Source organism: Trachurus japonicus, chromosome 22, assembly GCF_045865225.1.
Source record: "Trachurus japonicus isolate A0001 chromosome 22, Traja_1.0".
NCBI classification, from domain to species: Eukaryota; Metazoa; Chordata; class Actinopteri; order Carangiformes; family Carangidae; genus Trachurus; species Trachurus japonicus.
Genome location: NC_140928.1, coordinates 12642660 through 12658705, shown reverse-complemented (window position 1 = coordinate 12658705; position 16046 = coordinate 12642660). Strand labels below are relative to the sequence as shown.

At 41.6% G+C, this 16046-nt stretch overlaps 2 protein-coding genes and 1 long non-coding RNA gene across 4 annotated transcripts in view; all 3 read left to right on the top strand.

Moving 5' to 3' along the window:
* aqr (aquarius intron-binding spliceosomal factor) overlaps positions 1-716 on the top strand; it is a 44637-nt gene extending 43921 nt beyond the window's left edge. The window contains exon 36 of one of the 2 annotated variants that reach the window (XM_085767822.1): positions 286-716. In XM_085767822.1, the coding sequence (XP_085623948.1) occupies positions 286-546 (261 nt within the window). In that variant the 3' untranslated portion in view covers positions 547-716. Of the gene's footprint in view, positions 1-282 lie in introns of both variants that reach the window. The other variant, XM_085767821.1, reaches the window with a different exon arrangement.
* Positions 717-1743: 1027 nt separating this feature from the next.
* On the top strand, positions 1744-4188 carry LOC146963645 (uncharacterized). Its single transcript, XR_015034753.1, has 2 exons — positions 1744-2112; positions 3560-4188. It is a non-coding gene; the product is annotated as an uncharacterized LOC146963645 (long non-coding RNA).
* Positions 4189-12459: 8271 nt separating this feature from the next.
* On the top strand, positions 12460-15908 carry LOC146963644 (actin, alpha cardiac muscle 1). Its single transcript, XM_085767246.1, has 6 exons — positions 12460-13168; positions 13424-13748; positions 13833-13994; positions 14213-14404; positions 15309-15490; positions 15575-15908. Exons 1-6 carry the CDS (start codon positions 13040-13042, stop codon positions 15716-15718), a joined length of 1134 nt encoding a protein of 377 aa, XP_085623372.1. The 5' UTR covers positions 12460-13039; the 3' UTR covers positions 15719-15908.
* Positions 15909-16046: the final 138 nt, after the last annotated feature.

The following is a 16046-nucleotide window of genomic DNA, read 5'->3' as shown; positions in this document are numbered from 1 at the left end:
CCAAGCATATCAAGTGTGGAGCCTGAGTGGTGTCTTTTTAACTGGATATTCAGAGTCACACACTCTCTTTTGTGTTCACTTAAAGAGGATTATAACATGGGAGAGAGGTATAAAAAAAAAAAAAAGACTGCCAAGGGAGAGAGACCTATTTTTGAGTGTATCTAAGTACGCTGAGTCGCTGACCTTAACATGGAATATATCCCAGGAGAACATATTAGATTTAAAATGTTGTTCTATAATAATGAAAATAAACATGGTGAATATTTCCCCTCCTTTCTCCAGCAGCAACAGCAGGGACTGGTTCAGCCTCCACAGCAAACCAAGACAGATGCTGCGGTTGAAGAAGAGCCAGCTAGAACTGGGGACCTGCAGGAAGAAACCCCCATGGAGCAGGAAAACCCAGAAGGAGAGATAAGCTCAGTGCCAAACTCTGAGGACACCAGCAAGAAAGAAGAAAATGAAGACACAGTGGGCCACGCTAAGATGCCCGAGCATCCAGGAAGAGACAGCGACAGCGACGGAGAGGACAGCGGGGGAGAGCAATAGAGCCTCTTCAGATGGGACCACCGTCCAATAGAGGGGGCCAAGAACTGTCCCTTAAGAAAAAATTAGTGTGGAGTCAGTGATTCTAAAATCGTTTTCTACTAAAGATCTTTGTGATGTTTCATTTTCTTGGGATTTTGTAATCACTTTTATATTAAAAAATGGAAAGCCTTCATTGTCTGTGACATGTTTTATGATATGTGCATCTACCACAGCTCAAGAGACCCTAATCTATAGATCTCTTTCCCACGAACATGCTGATAGACAAATACAGTGTATAGTCAACATGTTTAAGCCTTGTCAAAATCTCTGTTATGATACTTCATCCATTCATCTGTTTCCCTCCTCTGCTTTAAGCACAACTCAAATCTGATTGGCTCAGGCTATACCAGCTCCACAAGCTGCGACTAAGCTGCATTTGTAGGTCATCCACTTCACCCAGGGGCCAGTGTGCATGCTAGGGGATTTCATCTTGCCCTCTGGATGTACACAGTCACTCAACCAGCAAGCCTTAAATCCTCCGCCATTCATAACTTTACGAGGAGTAGTCACAGCACTGTGATCCTCAGAAGAGTTCGCGTCAGCTGGATCAGGGTGAGGGCCGAAGTTTAACAACTAAATCCGAGAGAATAAACAACCGTTCAGGAACCAGTTCAAGTTCCAGCCTGGGTAATTTTTGAATACAAATCCAGTCAAACTGGTTAACTGGAGAGGTTAACACAGTCCACAGCCCTGCAGACAAAAACACAGACTGGAAATTCATTCATTATCATGCACCAGAGGTTGGTTGTTACATCATACCTCAGGCAAGCTGAGCGAACAGGTCAGCTGCACAGCTGCTCTCGCCCGGGCCAGTCTAAAGACCTGATGGAGAACCATGTGTTGATGGATATGGAGAGACACATTCTCTGCATCCAGTCAAGTGTGGAACCACGTAATGTCTGTTTTTCCATGTTGTGAGAGCGGGGCACGCAGGGTCGAGGTTAACATGAGCATTTTGGAGTAGTAGGCTATGTCTTGCCTTCTGTTGGCTGAGGAAAGGATTAGAATGGGAGGTTGGATAAGGGAGATTATGACTGTCAGCTGAGGCTGCACCTATGATTTACAAACAAAGGTTTTGGCAAAGAGCCCAAAAGACTGTGACCAGTACACCATATCACATGATGCTGAAATATTTTATATTTTATTCCATTTAAAAATCTGTTGCTGCAACCCATTTACATGCAGCCATAACACTAATGTCCATATTTTACAGTCATACATTTCTAATTTAATCCTCTAAAAACCCATGACACGAGGCATACCTTTTGCTTGAGTCATGTGAATGTCTGCATTGTGTAATATCCTCCCTCTGTGAAGCCTTCCAGTTTACTAACTTTCTGTCTTCTCCCTGCTGGACAATTCAGTGGTACCTTGTTGGAGTAAATTAGAGCTAACTGGTGGGAAGTGGCCACTGCTCACACACGTCTCTGCAAGTCTCACACAGGATCTGGGAGGATTGGAAGAAAAAGCTACAAACAAGAAGGAGCTCGAGAGCTGTCTCAACCCACAACCTTTCCTCTGCTGAAGGTGAACATGTCTTTTATACTCACACGACAGGTATTCATTAGGTTAATAGCTACTTTGCAAAGCTTTTGCTATGGGCTGATGTGTTACAGGGACTAACTTCATGAATGCATGTACAGTAGAATATCTGTATTACTGCAACGTACATGAGCATGGTGTGTTACTGTTTTCTTGTGCTGACTAATCATCACATAGAAATGTCTTGTGCTGCAGAAAAAAAAGGTTTTCAACATTTTCTGGTTTTTCAAAGCTGTCTTTTATATAAATGGATACTGGTTATTAATCATTAAAAAGGGCATGCAATGAACTTAATGGTACAAAAGCAAGAAATGCAAAATGTGCAAGAGGAAGAGTGTTAGAAATGTGGAGAGAGCTGAAGTGTTGCGTGTGAGCTCTGAGGAAAAAGCAGAAGTTAAGAGTTCACTTATTATGGTTGTGTAATGTTACTGTGGCCTTAAAATAATTTAGATTTAGTGGCTGACATGGTTCCTTTTTTTTACACTCTCTTTCTTCTTCTTTTTTAAGAGGAGGGCGTTTCCCAAAAGCACGCGATCCACCATGAGACTGCTTGTGTTGAATGTGTAATTTATTGCCCAACCCTTCATGACAGTAATGTCACAACAGGAAATTACACACACAAGAGTCAAGACAGTAGTGCCCTCAGGGGGCAAAGATCTGACCATTGTGTCTCAGAGCTAACGCAGGCTCAGGGAATCAATTTGACAGCACACAAGTCTTTCACACTCCTTAAACCATCAGTTGTAGAATCTCAACTTCAAGACTCGGCCTTGGGGCATATTTTTCTGGAGGATTTTTAAAAATAGCTTAATGTTGCAATTCTCGGATAAATAAAATCTCACTGTGGCAAAATCTCCACATTTTCTTTGCCACAACATTCATCAGGTACATTCCAATCAGCTGTTTTTCATCAGATACTTCTAATAGCTCAAAAAAGCAGCACATCTGAACTCCTGGCCGCTGTTTAATGACCTCACTGACAGATACGGTAATGCTCATTACCAAAGTTATGAATGATCTGTTCTTATCTCTTATTAGTGGGTGACTAAGGTGCCAGCGCCGGACACCAGCGCCGTAAGTGGGCGGCCTGGTAGCTATTGCTTGAGGTTGCCAGCTTATCATGCTTTGTCAAGGCCACTGCTTAATCCTGACAAGTACATCCAGATCATCAACAGGGCACGTTTCAATCTGATAATCTCATCATCACTGAGGAGGCACAGTCACTAACAGGAACACACTGATGCTATTGTAGTTACTGACGCGCTGTCAGTCACGATCAAAAGGGCTGTTTTCTCACTGATTCTAACTCTTACATTTCTCTGTATTAGCTGTATGTCTGCTTAACTCAGGCCAAAGCATTCGGCTTTGCAAGTCATGCTGATATTCACCGTGAATGCAATGTCAACAACTCTCCACTTCCTCTTTCTCCTAGACTAGAATGGCCACTTGTGGGTCATGTTTCTGGTGCATCATCTGGTTGGTGGTTCTGTTCTGCATCGGATGGCCCCTCAGCATCACCCTGGGTGCTCTCTATGGCCTCATCAGCCCCCTCACCACCTGCCTCGGCCTGGACCGACTCTCCGATCTGCTGCTGGAGGGGGCCAATCTGGGCCGGACCTGTGCCAATAACATGAGGCACAGCAAGCCTTTGTGTTGAGATCGGACCTGAGTAACGAGGACCAGGCAGCTCAGGGGTCAGAGGCAAGGCTTCAGTTTGAGGAGAGCGGTTAAGGCCTGTTTTATTCGGAGACATCCTCAGATGATCGGCTCCCAGTGCAAAGAAACTTTATGGCAACTTATGTAACAAAAAAGGTCCACGAGGTCTGGAAAATGGATTCCTCTCATTCTGTTAACATGTAATTAACCATGGATTTCAAATTTGTATGGGTTCGTCAGAAAGGAAATAGGCTTTGTGTTCATGGTCTGTGTTTCCTGTTTAATTCACGATGACACTGCATGGAGAAGATAAGAATGAAAAAGGCAATTTAACAATGGAAATGCTTAGACTTGTAAATGACTGTATGGAAACTTATAATGCGATTAAAACTGCTTTGAACTTGCCCTCTGTGTTTGTTGACTGCTTTATTATGTACAGTATCTGACAGAAAATTCATAATGTGAAACTTTAAGGTGAAGGTAAATGGAGAAAAAGAGACAGAGCTGCAGCTCTATACAGATGGATTTAACATTTTCCCTAATGTTTTCTCATTCCTATTTAGGGTAACAGGGGGTTGGAGCTTATCCCAGCATGAGTCAGGTGGAAGGTAGGGAGACAACTTTCAAACAAAACAAAACCAGGATGACCATCTCGTGGTTTTATGACTCAAACTAACTTCTGGTTACATCACTGTTTATCAAGAGTCATGTAGAATATTCATTATTTGTGGAAAACGCAGTCATAATTGATCCATGAATTCTTGACTTATGGCAAAAAAGTTGTGTAAAAGGTGTGTACTAAAATCTAACAAAATTTAGTTTGATAAGTTGATTTGTAGCCATGTTCTGATTGGTCAGTTTTCAGCTGCGTTCTGATTGGCCGATTTGAGCCTGCACTCAGATTCATTAGCTGTGTTCTGATTAGTTGATCTGTAGCAACCAATCAGAACACTGCTAAAGTTAAACTAATGAGCTAAAACTCAACCAATAAAGAAATAAAAACAACATATCAATAAGAATAGAGCTGTAACAAACATATCAACGAACCAATCAGAAAATGGAGACCCATAAAGACAGGTTGACAGTTTCCAAGACTCTAATTTGGTTGAGGTATAGCTGACTACTTGTTTGCTTAGATCTATCAACTATTCCTAAAATCAACAAAAAATGAAGATGGAAGAAATAGTTGTAAACACAATTTATACAAACTGATCCTTTGGTTGGTAAATTTATCAGAGCAATATATTGCCGGAAGGGATTCAATGTTTTAGTCTTCTAGAGAACAATAAAACCCTAAGATGTTCTCAGATGAGTGATGTTACAGATGTTTTTCTTTGATGGAAAAAGTCCAGACATTGTCAGACAAGAGGCTAAGAAGTACACTGACCAACTACAGTAAAATAGTTAGACAAAGTTACTGAGTGCTTCTGTCAGCAGTTTGTAAGTGATCTAAAAGCACTCAGAAAATGAGTGTGAAACCCTGGCAGGCAAATAAAATACAGAATGCCAACATCTCTCGCAAAAACTATAAAACTTTGAAATGCTGTCTAAAGTGCAGTGACCCAGTGGCTCAAAAACCTTCAAACACTCATTGTTTCTAATCATGTGGATCTTAAGAAGTGAGACTACAACTGGCTTTGGGCTAAACAAGTAAACTTGTTATGAAAGTTTAGTTGTTGTTTTTTTAAAGTTCTGGATTCAAGGTTCAGGCCTCTTTTCCATCCTTTGACTGGACCCTTTGAAAGCAAACATCTTATATAGAGATTGAAAAGTTTTGACAAAAAATGCTCTGAAGAAGTCTGATCCTGCGGTTCAAAGTGCTACACTGAAGTTTTGACATTGTGGGTTCATGCCTGAGTAAGTTATTGAATTTTGAAAAGCAGCACCCAGAGGAAAGGGTGAAAAGTTCCCAGCCAAGAACTTTGAATGCGAAGGAGAACTAGGTCTGTGTACTATGTATAATTCATCTGAGACTCTATTGGATAATGTGCCTTTTGCACTTTTTGGGTTACTTTACTTTGTACCATATTATTGTAAATGGCAAAAGCTGGTTGTTTGTACAGTAGTTGGACATGAGAATGCAAAAAAACAGGCTATCCAGGATACAAGACGAAGCTATTTGTACATGGATGGAGCTGCTGAAGTGATGGACACCACAGGGAAACTAAGATGTGGGTTTGCATCTTCACATCTCCATGTGTTAAAGTACTGAAACAATGCAACCATTAAAGAAGATAAGAGTTGAAAGGTGTCAAGTAAAAACAGCAGTTCATTTTAATGGTTACAGTAGCTACCTGTATGGTGTTTTTAACCTTACAGCCTGGATTAAATGTCAGTGTTTTCCATGTTAATGCTGGGCTACTTTTTATTTCCTGTTGTTTTCTGTGCACTATCTCAGAGGGACATAAGGCTATGTTTAATTCCATTTCTTTAAGGCTAGTTGTTAGCTTCAACCCCTGTGACTCAACCCAGTGTGCTCTGAGCTATCATGACAAACAGGGAGAGGATTGCTTGTGCTTGACCAAACATTTTAGAGGAATATCATGGTAAATTACCATTTTCATCCTAATTTAGTGACCTTAAGTCACCTTTCACTTCGTTGCGGCTGTGGGGGTCAGTTTGGTTTGCTCCAGTATGGTTGAGTTTGGTTTTGAGGCCAGCGGTCATGCTGCCCAAAGGAGTTGATCTTTTAGGAAAAATAGGTTGCCTTCAAAGCTTTTTTCCCCCCTGTTATTTATGTTTTGTTTTTGGTTTTTTTAAATGATCTTGCAGTATTGACTGGTTGAGGCAGAGCACAGCCCAGTGTCATTGAGTGATTGATCTTGGGTGTATGTTGAGTTTAATTTTGTAAACTGTGTGGTCAAGACCTGCTCTATATAAAAGTGCCCTGAGACCAATTCTGCTGTATATGGTGTTATACAAACAACACTGACTTGACATGACAATAACTGGTGCAGCGGCAAGAAAAATAATCTTTACGTCAAGTGGCAATGGTGCCTGACTGGACCCGTACACTTTAGCCTACATACAGGGTCTACCATGACTCATCACTGAAGTAACTATTGTATGTATTGCACTTAAATACAGCATTAAGGTAGTTGTACTTAAAAAGTTAGTAGTTAATTGTGCAGCGTTTTAATCCAAAATTCACGATTCATTTTCTTATGAAACAGTAAAAAGTATCTGGCAGAAGAAAAATCAATAGGTTTTGAAACTTTTTAGTTTGATTCAAGATACAGACACAAATTTCTTATGTTTTTAATTAAACATATAAACTGAGAGCAGGTTGAAATATTAAGTGTGTTGTAAAACAAAGTTTTTAGTTTTCAGTTATAGATAGAAATGTAGGAGTTTCTGCAGATTTTACTTCCCATCACTAACAGTATTTAATGTCACCTTGACCACAATAAAAATGCTACTCACAACAATGCATCAGTGTTAATAATGTGTGAAGCCCTTACACTTTGTAAGATTTTGAATGCAGGGCTTGTAACAGAGTATTTTCACATTGCCGTAGTGTTACCCTTATCTTTAAATACATGATCTGCATACTCCTCCCAACACTGGGGATGCTTAAAACTCTTTAAAAGTGAAAGAAGTTCCTGGATACCTCTTGAATATTTTAAACTATCGAAGGTCGACTCTGGCCAAAGTTGACAGCAAACTTCACAGGAAGTTCTTTGCAAAGGTCTCCTCCAGCTGAAAAGTCCAACTGAAGCACCTTTCATACTTTTATCTTGTAATGCACTTTTGAAGCTGGTGGTGAGACGGACACTAAAACATGAAACAGAGATACGGTTCAAAAGAAATCTCAGTGGTGTAGGGTGGGTCATAAGGAGACGCAGTGGAGCAGCGGCTGGTTGCCACATTGGTGTACAAGTGAACTATTTAATGGGGGAAAATGCGCAATACTTTAAGCAATACTTTATTGATCCCTGAGGGAAATTTCTCTTTTGAAGCCAGAGATGATTTAGCTTCATAACCGCATCCCTTTAGCTAACAGGGTGGCTGCATATTGCAATAAAAGCAACACATTGGAATTACTAATGTGCTATTTGCTGTAGAGGTTCAATTAAACAGTCTGAATATATGCAAGACTATCAGAAAGTAAAGCCTATTTTGCTGAACTTCTTCAAGGCAAAGAATTTGGGTACTTTCCTATCAGTTTTGAGTGGCACCATGCCTTCTCAGCTACCACCAAAATAGCTCAGGATTCAATACTTAGGGACCCCTATAAAGACTTACAAAAATACTCTTGCTGAGCAGCCTACCTACAAATCTGGGTAGCTGTCTACTGTATTTTGTAGCTTATTCAAATTTGATTCATGAATATTTCATTCTCAATCCAAAGCGCTTTTTAACCTCATTTTCCACCCCTCACTGTTGACTGATGCACACAGTGACAAAAAACCTCACTCGTTATTTTAAATGCGCCTTTTAATCTGAGACAAAATCCTTTGAAAAAATGAGGTGGCCAATTCCCAAATGTGTATTGCAATATTTATGTGAGTGTCATATGAGACCTAGTTAGATTGCTTTTTGTCTGCCCAGTTCTGTTCCCAAACTTCCTGAGGATAGAAGCCCCTTTTGCCAAAAAAAAAAAAAAAAAAAAAAACACTGGCCAATTTTAATTCAACTTAATTCAACTTTCTCTGTTTTCCTCCCAGAAGTCTTGTCAGAGGATACAGCAGGCGATTCGCCTTGAAGCCAAGCTGACAGTGTCGTACTGAGAGGCTACAAAAAAAGAAAGGGAGAGAGGCAGAGAGGCAAGCTGGTGTATTTTTCTGTGGGGTCTGAGACTGGCTATGGAAAAAGCCTGTTCCCACTGGCTGCAGGCAAACCTGGGAGGCAAAGAGAGAGAAAGGAGAGGATAAGTATAGCCCTCCCATTTCAATTAACCACATACTGCTCTGTAATTTCACCCCCACGCAAACGTGCATGCATGCACACACAAACACACAAGGTGAAGTGGGAACACTGGTAAATGGCTATGTGAGGAAATGTCAGTTTGCCAGGCCTCAGAGTGGGAAGCTGCTTCTCCAGTTCACTAGAAGAAGAGCTTTTCCTCGTCTCTAGTTTCCTGATGAAGGAACTTTTACTGAGGGTTTGGAGTCTGCACAGCATGATCGTTTCAGTTACAGTTTAATAAGGTTAAATGTTGGACAGAGGCTGTTGCCACCACTGAGGTCATGTCCTCTGCAAATCTGGGTTTTTAGGGATGGCAAAGTGATTTTTTAATTTTTTTTTAAATAGAATGAATGGTCAATTTATGACAAAAAAAACCAATAGGGTTTAATTGGATGTTTCCTGGTTTTAATAAGAAAATATCTGATCTAAGAATAAATGAACAAGCTGAAAGAAATTAAATGTACAGAAAATACAGTCAAACTGTTAAGTGGATTAATAAATAATGGAAAACAATGAGGGGACTGAGCAAAGTTTAGCTAATTTTGAACGGAAACAAAATTATAAAATGATGCAGGGCAGCATCTGTTTTAAAGCCAAAACAATTAGCTATGTAATTGTTAATTAACAATCAACCAAGCAAAAGTTGCTTCATTGTTTGTGTGGTTTATTGAGCAGAACATGTCAAATGTCCTGGTTTTGCAATGATTCTCTATTGTATTGTATTATTGATGGAGTCATTGATGGTACCAATTAAAAAACTAAAAACTAAAACGATTCATCAACTAATTAAATAATTAACTACTTTGTTAGAGAAACATTTAAATGTGATTCATAATTTATGTGATACATTTTCTTTCCAACTCATTGTAGTTGAGTATTAATGCAGTTGCATTTTGTAAGATTAAATGTAGCAGTTAGATACATAATAAACATGAACTTTTGCTTTTTGACCTGCACCAGTTCATGAATCTGTAACTCTTTCCACTGGCATGAAAACTTATTAAGTTTGTGCTCATAAAGTTCAGGAAAAATGTAAACTGTGCATTTTAGGAAAGTGAGACAAACTCAGTGTCCGTGACCGAGCATATGTTTGTTGTGTAACTGCAGTCAGAGTGATGGTGATCCAAGCTCTGTGCTCCTTTGAGGTGCCCAGCAAAAGACTTTAACATAAGCCAACAGCTTGTCACTCAGTATTCAGAGCATGGGCCAGAAAGAGGACACCCAATTTTCACTGAGCAATATGTTTCATGTCTTCTCTCTGCTGTGACCTTTAAATGGCCCACGACGCTCAACACAGATAAATGCGCCATGTTGGAAAGAACAAAGTGCTTTCAGACCATTTGTATTGAGCGAGCTTTTGATGAACAGCTCAAATGCTACGATCCGGCATAGGGACATTCCTATATATGTGCACATTATTGATTTAGGTACAAACCGTTGCCTGCATCAAGCAAATGACTTCCCCTCAGGGTTCTTTAAAAGGGTTTGTACTCTGTTTATGATGTGAAAATCCCATAGAAAATCAATATGTTTTTTTTTGTTCTGGACAGTTGTGCCCTTAGTATCTCATCTCTACTGCTGAGTAATGAGGCTGATCTCCTGGGGGGTCGTGAGTAGGAGGAGAATGATCGTGCCACGATGATTTCATCTCGGTAGCAACTGCTAAAGTGAAAGTCACACTACAGGACAATTTGAGCAGCCTCCAAGTGTCTCCGTGTCTAATCCAGGCAGTGGCATGAGCGTTTCACGCCTGTGGGTGCCCTGAGTACGAGCACATCAAATATTTTACAGTTTAACAATACAAAAAACCTGAGCTGTACAGTGATAGTAGCTGGGCACAGTGTGGAAAAAGAAAGCTGAGAATAAACGCTAAAATATAATTTCAGAAGGATGTGATATTTTGGCACAAGGACAAACTCCTTTCCCTTTTGATCTTAACATTCCGGTTCTCCACAGACAGACTTAACTAAACACTGGTCATAAAATGTTAGTATTATTTGAATACTGGGGCAAAAGGATGTTTAAAGCAGACCACAGCCTACCACTCATTACATAAGACCAAAACAAAGAGTCACACAGTGAAGGGTTATGGCTTGGGGTCGGGTGACAGCAGCATATGATTCATGGCTTGCTGTGCCCTTTTGTCTTGTCCTCCTTGTGGTGGGACCATCCACTGCTCTTAGCCAATGTTTTTTTACAGCCTTCAGAGCATGCTCTCTGTCTGTTTCAAGCAAACCGGCAATGTCATTTCCTATGTCTAGTTCTTTCCTCAGTGCAGGAATAAAGAAAGAATATGGCACATGTCAAAGCAAGAGATGTTCCCTGTTCCTCATTGTTTTGATGTTGGGAACAACAAATGATATCCACATTGCTTTTGATTTATCCGTAAAGGTTCCTACATGGAAGAATACATTACCTTGACTTTTATTACAAAAGATAATCATTAATCCAGTGGTTGGTGTCTGAGGTAGTAGTATGTGTTCAGACAGTGGGCAAGAAATATGCCAAGGAAAATAAAATCTCTGCCCTGGATAACCTTTGATATAATACCTATAGGCCAAAGACTATCTCTGTTTTGTAGTGTGTACTGTGTGTTCTCATTTAAATTCTTCGACTGAGGGCATGTTTCAGTATACTATATATATTGTATTAAGATTTCTCTCAAACAGGTCAATAAAAGTAAAATATGCAAATGCAAAACCAAGAGAGCATGAATTTTAATAATTCTGCCATTTTTCATATGCGGACACAGCATGTTGCATGGCCACCACATCAATAACTTCAAAGAAGCTCATTATAATAATGAAAACTCATTGATTTTATGTAAATGAAATATATGAATGCATCGATAAAAATATACTCTCCTTCGCCATATGGTGAGTCCAGCAGTGCTGTGGTCTGTGGATGTATCTGTGGGCTTTGCATGAAAACTGTTTTGATTGGGGACACACTCAACAACAAGCTAAAACGGGAATGTTTGGTCTGGAGCAGTGGCTTCCCCCTCCTTGCTGAAACAAATCTTGAAATGTGGGGTTTGGAGTGAAACAGCTGCTGACACCAGCTGTGCGGCACAAGTGGTCCCTCCATTTGGTACCGTCGGGCTACATGTGCCCTGCGAGTCTGATCTGATCTGAAGAGATCTCCAGAAATACAGACACAAAACTAATGGAATAAACTGAATTATTTCAAATATTAAAAAATAATCTGTAGATATTTACTGGATGATCAAACCCCATATGGACATTTAATTACAGCTGATGTGGCTTGGGTTTATAACAACAGCACAATAAGTTTTGCATGTCCTTCAGGGTAAAATTATTACAGATAAAGAGATAAGGGTCTCTCTTTCTGTTAAAAAATCCACCAATTTAACTGATTGAGTCTCGTTTCCTTCAATCAGACATCAGTTTGCCTTTGTTAAAACACTAACACTGTAGTGAAAATAGATTTTTAAAAATTGTTTTATTCACCACAGTAGGTCTAATATAGTTACAATGGGGTTTTTCAGTAATATTTTAGTGATTTATTGGTACCGGAAAGATCAAAAGCAAGCCTGTCATTGTCTCTGTGCCCTCTCCTGTGCCCTCCATACATGGGCTGCAGGCACAGATGTCTGCCCGGGAGTCCCCTCTCCTTGTCATGCCATTCATGGAGTGGCTGTTGTCAATAGGGCAATGGGCTACCAAATATGGAGAAGGGGTCACACTGCTCAGCCCCATCTCACTGACACTAGTCAGAGTATAAATTGGCTCAACTTGACTTTTCGGCACCCCTGGTTTACACACTCAAGATCCAGTGCCTGGTGCTGATCTGGTGAGTATCAACAGGGGCTGAGCAAGAGAGGACTTACTAAAGGCAACCAGTGGATTTATTACAAGGCGATGGATACAGGATTTTAACAGGAATGATTGTCACTTCCATCTTTGATTAACCAAATGTCATCATCTAACTGAACTGGACCATGTCACCTCCTCAGCCTGTGGTCCATTAGATTTTCTTTTCTGCTTTTATCAAGGACTAACTTTGCAGGGCACTAATGTCTAATGTCTGTGACCCAGCAAAAAACAAGCTTGAAATACTAACCCAGTCCTGTAACATAACACAACACTACACTATAGAGTCATATAAGCATCAGTCACTATGAGCTATAACTAACCACCATTCCCAGTGTTGTTTGTCCACATAAAACGACCTTGTGTGCGTCTGTTTGTTGTGTCTGTCTAAGGGATTGAAGACAATATCTTCAATCACCCCGTTCAAAGGGACAGGGGATTTCATTACTAGACCTCATATTGCCTCGGCGTGCGTGTTCGCGTGCGCCTCCGTGTGTGTTGCAGAGCTCAACATCATGTGCGACGACGAAGAGACTACCGCCCTGGTGTGCGACAACGGCTCCGGCCTGGTGAAGGCTGGGTTCGCCGGCGATGACGCACCTCGCGCCGTGTTCCCCTCCATCGTCGGTCGCCCCCGTCACCAGGTAATGTAAACTGCACGTGAGCCGATCAAACTTATCGATAGAACGAGCTTCACTTAAAAATAATGTATAGTTTTGGATGAGGGAAGATTACCCGTGCGTAATTGCGCACCAGAATTACGCATCTGTTTGAGCTATACATTTCTGTAATATATATTTCTGAAAACACAGTTTGGTTTTTAGAAAGTGGCAGGGATAATGATCGGTGATGATACTTCCCCCACCACATCACTAATTCCCGACCCTCGCTGTTATCAGGGCGTCATGGTTGGTATGGGTCAGAAGGATTCATACGTCGGCGACGAGGCTCAGAGCAAAAGGGGCATCCTGACCCTGAAGTACCCCATCGAGCACGGCATCATCACCAACTGGGACGACATGGAGAAGATCTGGCACCACACCTTCTACAACGAGCTGCGCGTTGCTCCAGAGGAGCACCCCACCCTGCTGACCGAAGCTCCCTTGAACCCGAAGGCCAACAGAGAGAAGATGACGCAGATCATGTTTGAGACTTTCAATGTCCCCGCCATGTACGTGGCCATCCAGGCTGTTCTGTCCCTGTACGCTTCTGGACGTACCACAGGTATGATGACGCATTCGCCAGGTGTGAAAGAGATTTTGTTCAGCGAGTTAGTCGACTGGTTTAATCTTTAATTTTGATCCTTAGGTATCGTCCTGGACTCCGGTGATGGTGTGACCCACAACGTCCCCATCTATGAGGGTTATGCTCTTCCTCACGCCATCATGCGTCTGGACTTGGCCGGTCGTGACCTCACAGATTACCTCATGAAGATCCTGACTGAACGTGGATACTCTTTTGTCACAACGGGTGCGTACTAGTCACTGCACAGTTTTTTCCCCAAATAGTGATACACAAAAGTCAATAAAGTGAGTAATTTCTTAGTTTTATGTTTTTGTTTTGGAAACTTCAACCTCCCCCTTGTCCAACTGATTAAACTCGGTTGAGGAAAAAAAATCACTGATCACTTTTCTGACATGTGAGTCACATATGATTAACTTCGCCTTATACAAATCTGATCCCTCCAGCTGAGCGTGAGATCGTGCGTGACATCAAGGAGAAGCTGTGCTATGTCGCTCTGGACTTTGAGAATGAGATGGCCACCGCCGCCTCCTCCTCCTCTCTGGAGAAAAGCTACGAGTTGCCCGATGGTCAGGTCATCACCATCGGCAATGAGCGTTTCCGCTGCCCGGAGACCCTCTTCCAGCCCTCATTCATCGGTGCGTAAAAGCGAGAGCACGCAGGAACTAATTTAGTTGCAGTGACACAGCCCCATGAACAACAATAATAAATCTTTACATATACTCAACAATTAAAATTATAAATAAACTGCAGTTTCAAATAGTATTTTAAAAAAAGAAGAAGACATAATTAAAGACGTGGGCACAAATTAGCAAATACTATTTAGTTTACAGCATTTGTGTGACATACAAATACTTTAGGCACTACTTACTGTAGCCTACATGGGTTTACATATGGCCACAAAACCTGTGATAAACTCCTGAGATACAATGCAGTGTGTTAAATTATACTGTTTGCCAGAAGACGGCTGTATATAACAATGTTGTTTACATTTCACTCCATCAGTAAGTAATCGCATTAATTTTGTTATTGCCACTGTAATTTATCTAAACAACATTGGGCAGATTACTTTTAATTCCATAAATGGTCTGTATATTTCCTCCACTACCACTTCCCTGTAAATCTGATTTACATCTTCTGCTGATGTGGAGCAGTGTTAGAGTAAACTTTAGACTGGATGGTTTTCTGAAAATAGAAGTGTTTATTGCTCATATTAATGTTTGGCTGCTAGATTAGGATCACTAACCAGGGGTCAGACTTCATCCACCTTAGATTTCCGACTTCGTGGTCGATAAATAGACATGAGTGGTCTAAAGCAGAGGCTTATTGTTCACATATTTGCGCCGCAGCAGAGCGCGCAGCTGCTGGCGGAGCTGTCCACTTCAGCACCTGTTGGGGCAGCTGACGGCGGTTATCAGATATGTGTGTGTGTGTGTGTGTGTGTGTGTGTGTGTGTGTGTGTGTGTGTGTGTGTGTGTGTGTGTGTGTGTGTGTGATGTTAGGGGGGTGAGTCACACTAACTTGGCCGCTGTGTTTGCACAGGCATGGAATCTGCGGGCATCCACGAGACCACTTACAACAGCATCATGAAGTGCGACATTGACATCCGTAAGGACCTGTACGCCAACAACGTCATGTCCGGCGGCACCACCATGTACCCTGGTATCGCTGACCGCATGCAGAAGGAGATCACTGCTCTGGCCCCCAGCACCATGAAGATCAAGGTAACTTAGACTCACTGTTGCACCGACACTAACATCTCTACACGGAGCAGAGTCCCCGGTTAACCTGTGTGTGTTTGTCTGTAGATCATTGCCCCCCCTGAGAGGAAGTACTCCGTGTGGATCGGCGGCTCCATCCTCGCCTCTCTGTCCACCTTCCAGCAGATGTGGATCAGCAAGCAGGAGTATGACGAGGCTGGACCCTCCATCGTCCACAGGAAGTGCTTCTAAGCACCAGACTGACCCCCCACCCCTTCTCCCTCGGTCTCTTCACCCTTAACCCCCCCACCCCCCCTCCTCTGCCAAACCAGTGGCTCTAAAGCGGACATTCGTATGTTGCTGTAAAAATTTTTGTTTACACTCAAGTGCAATTTATATGTGGATATATATAGGTTTATAAATAAACAAGAACCGGGACTTCCAGTCAAAGTCTTTTCCTTTTTTTTCAATCATTCTAGGGAAATAACAGAGAGCTGGTTCAGGATCTGTGAATCAGCTCTCTCTCCCTCCCTCCCTCCCTCTCTCTCCCCCTCTGTGTTTCGAAAGCAGCGGGGCTCTG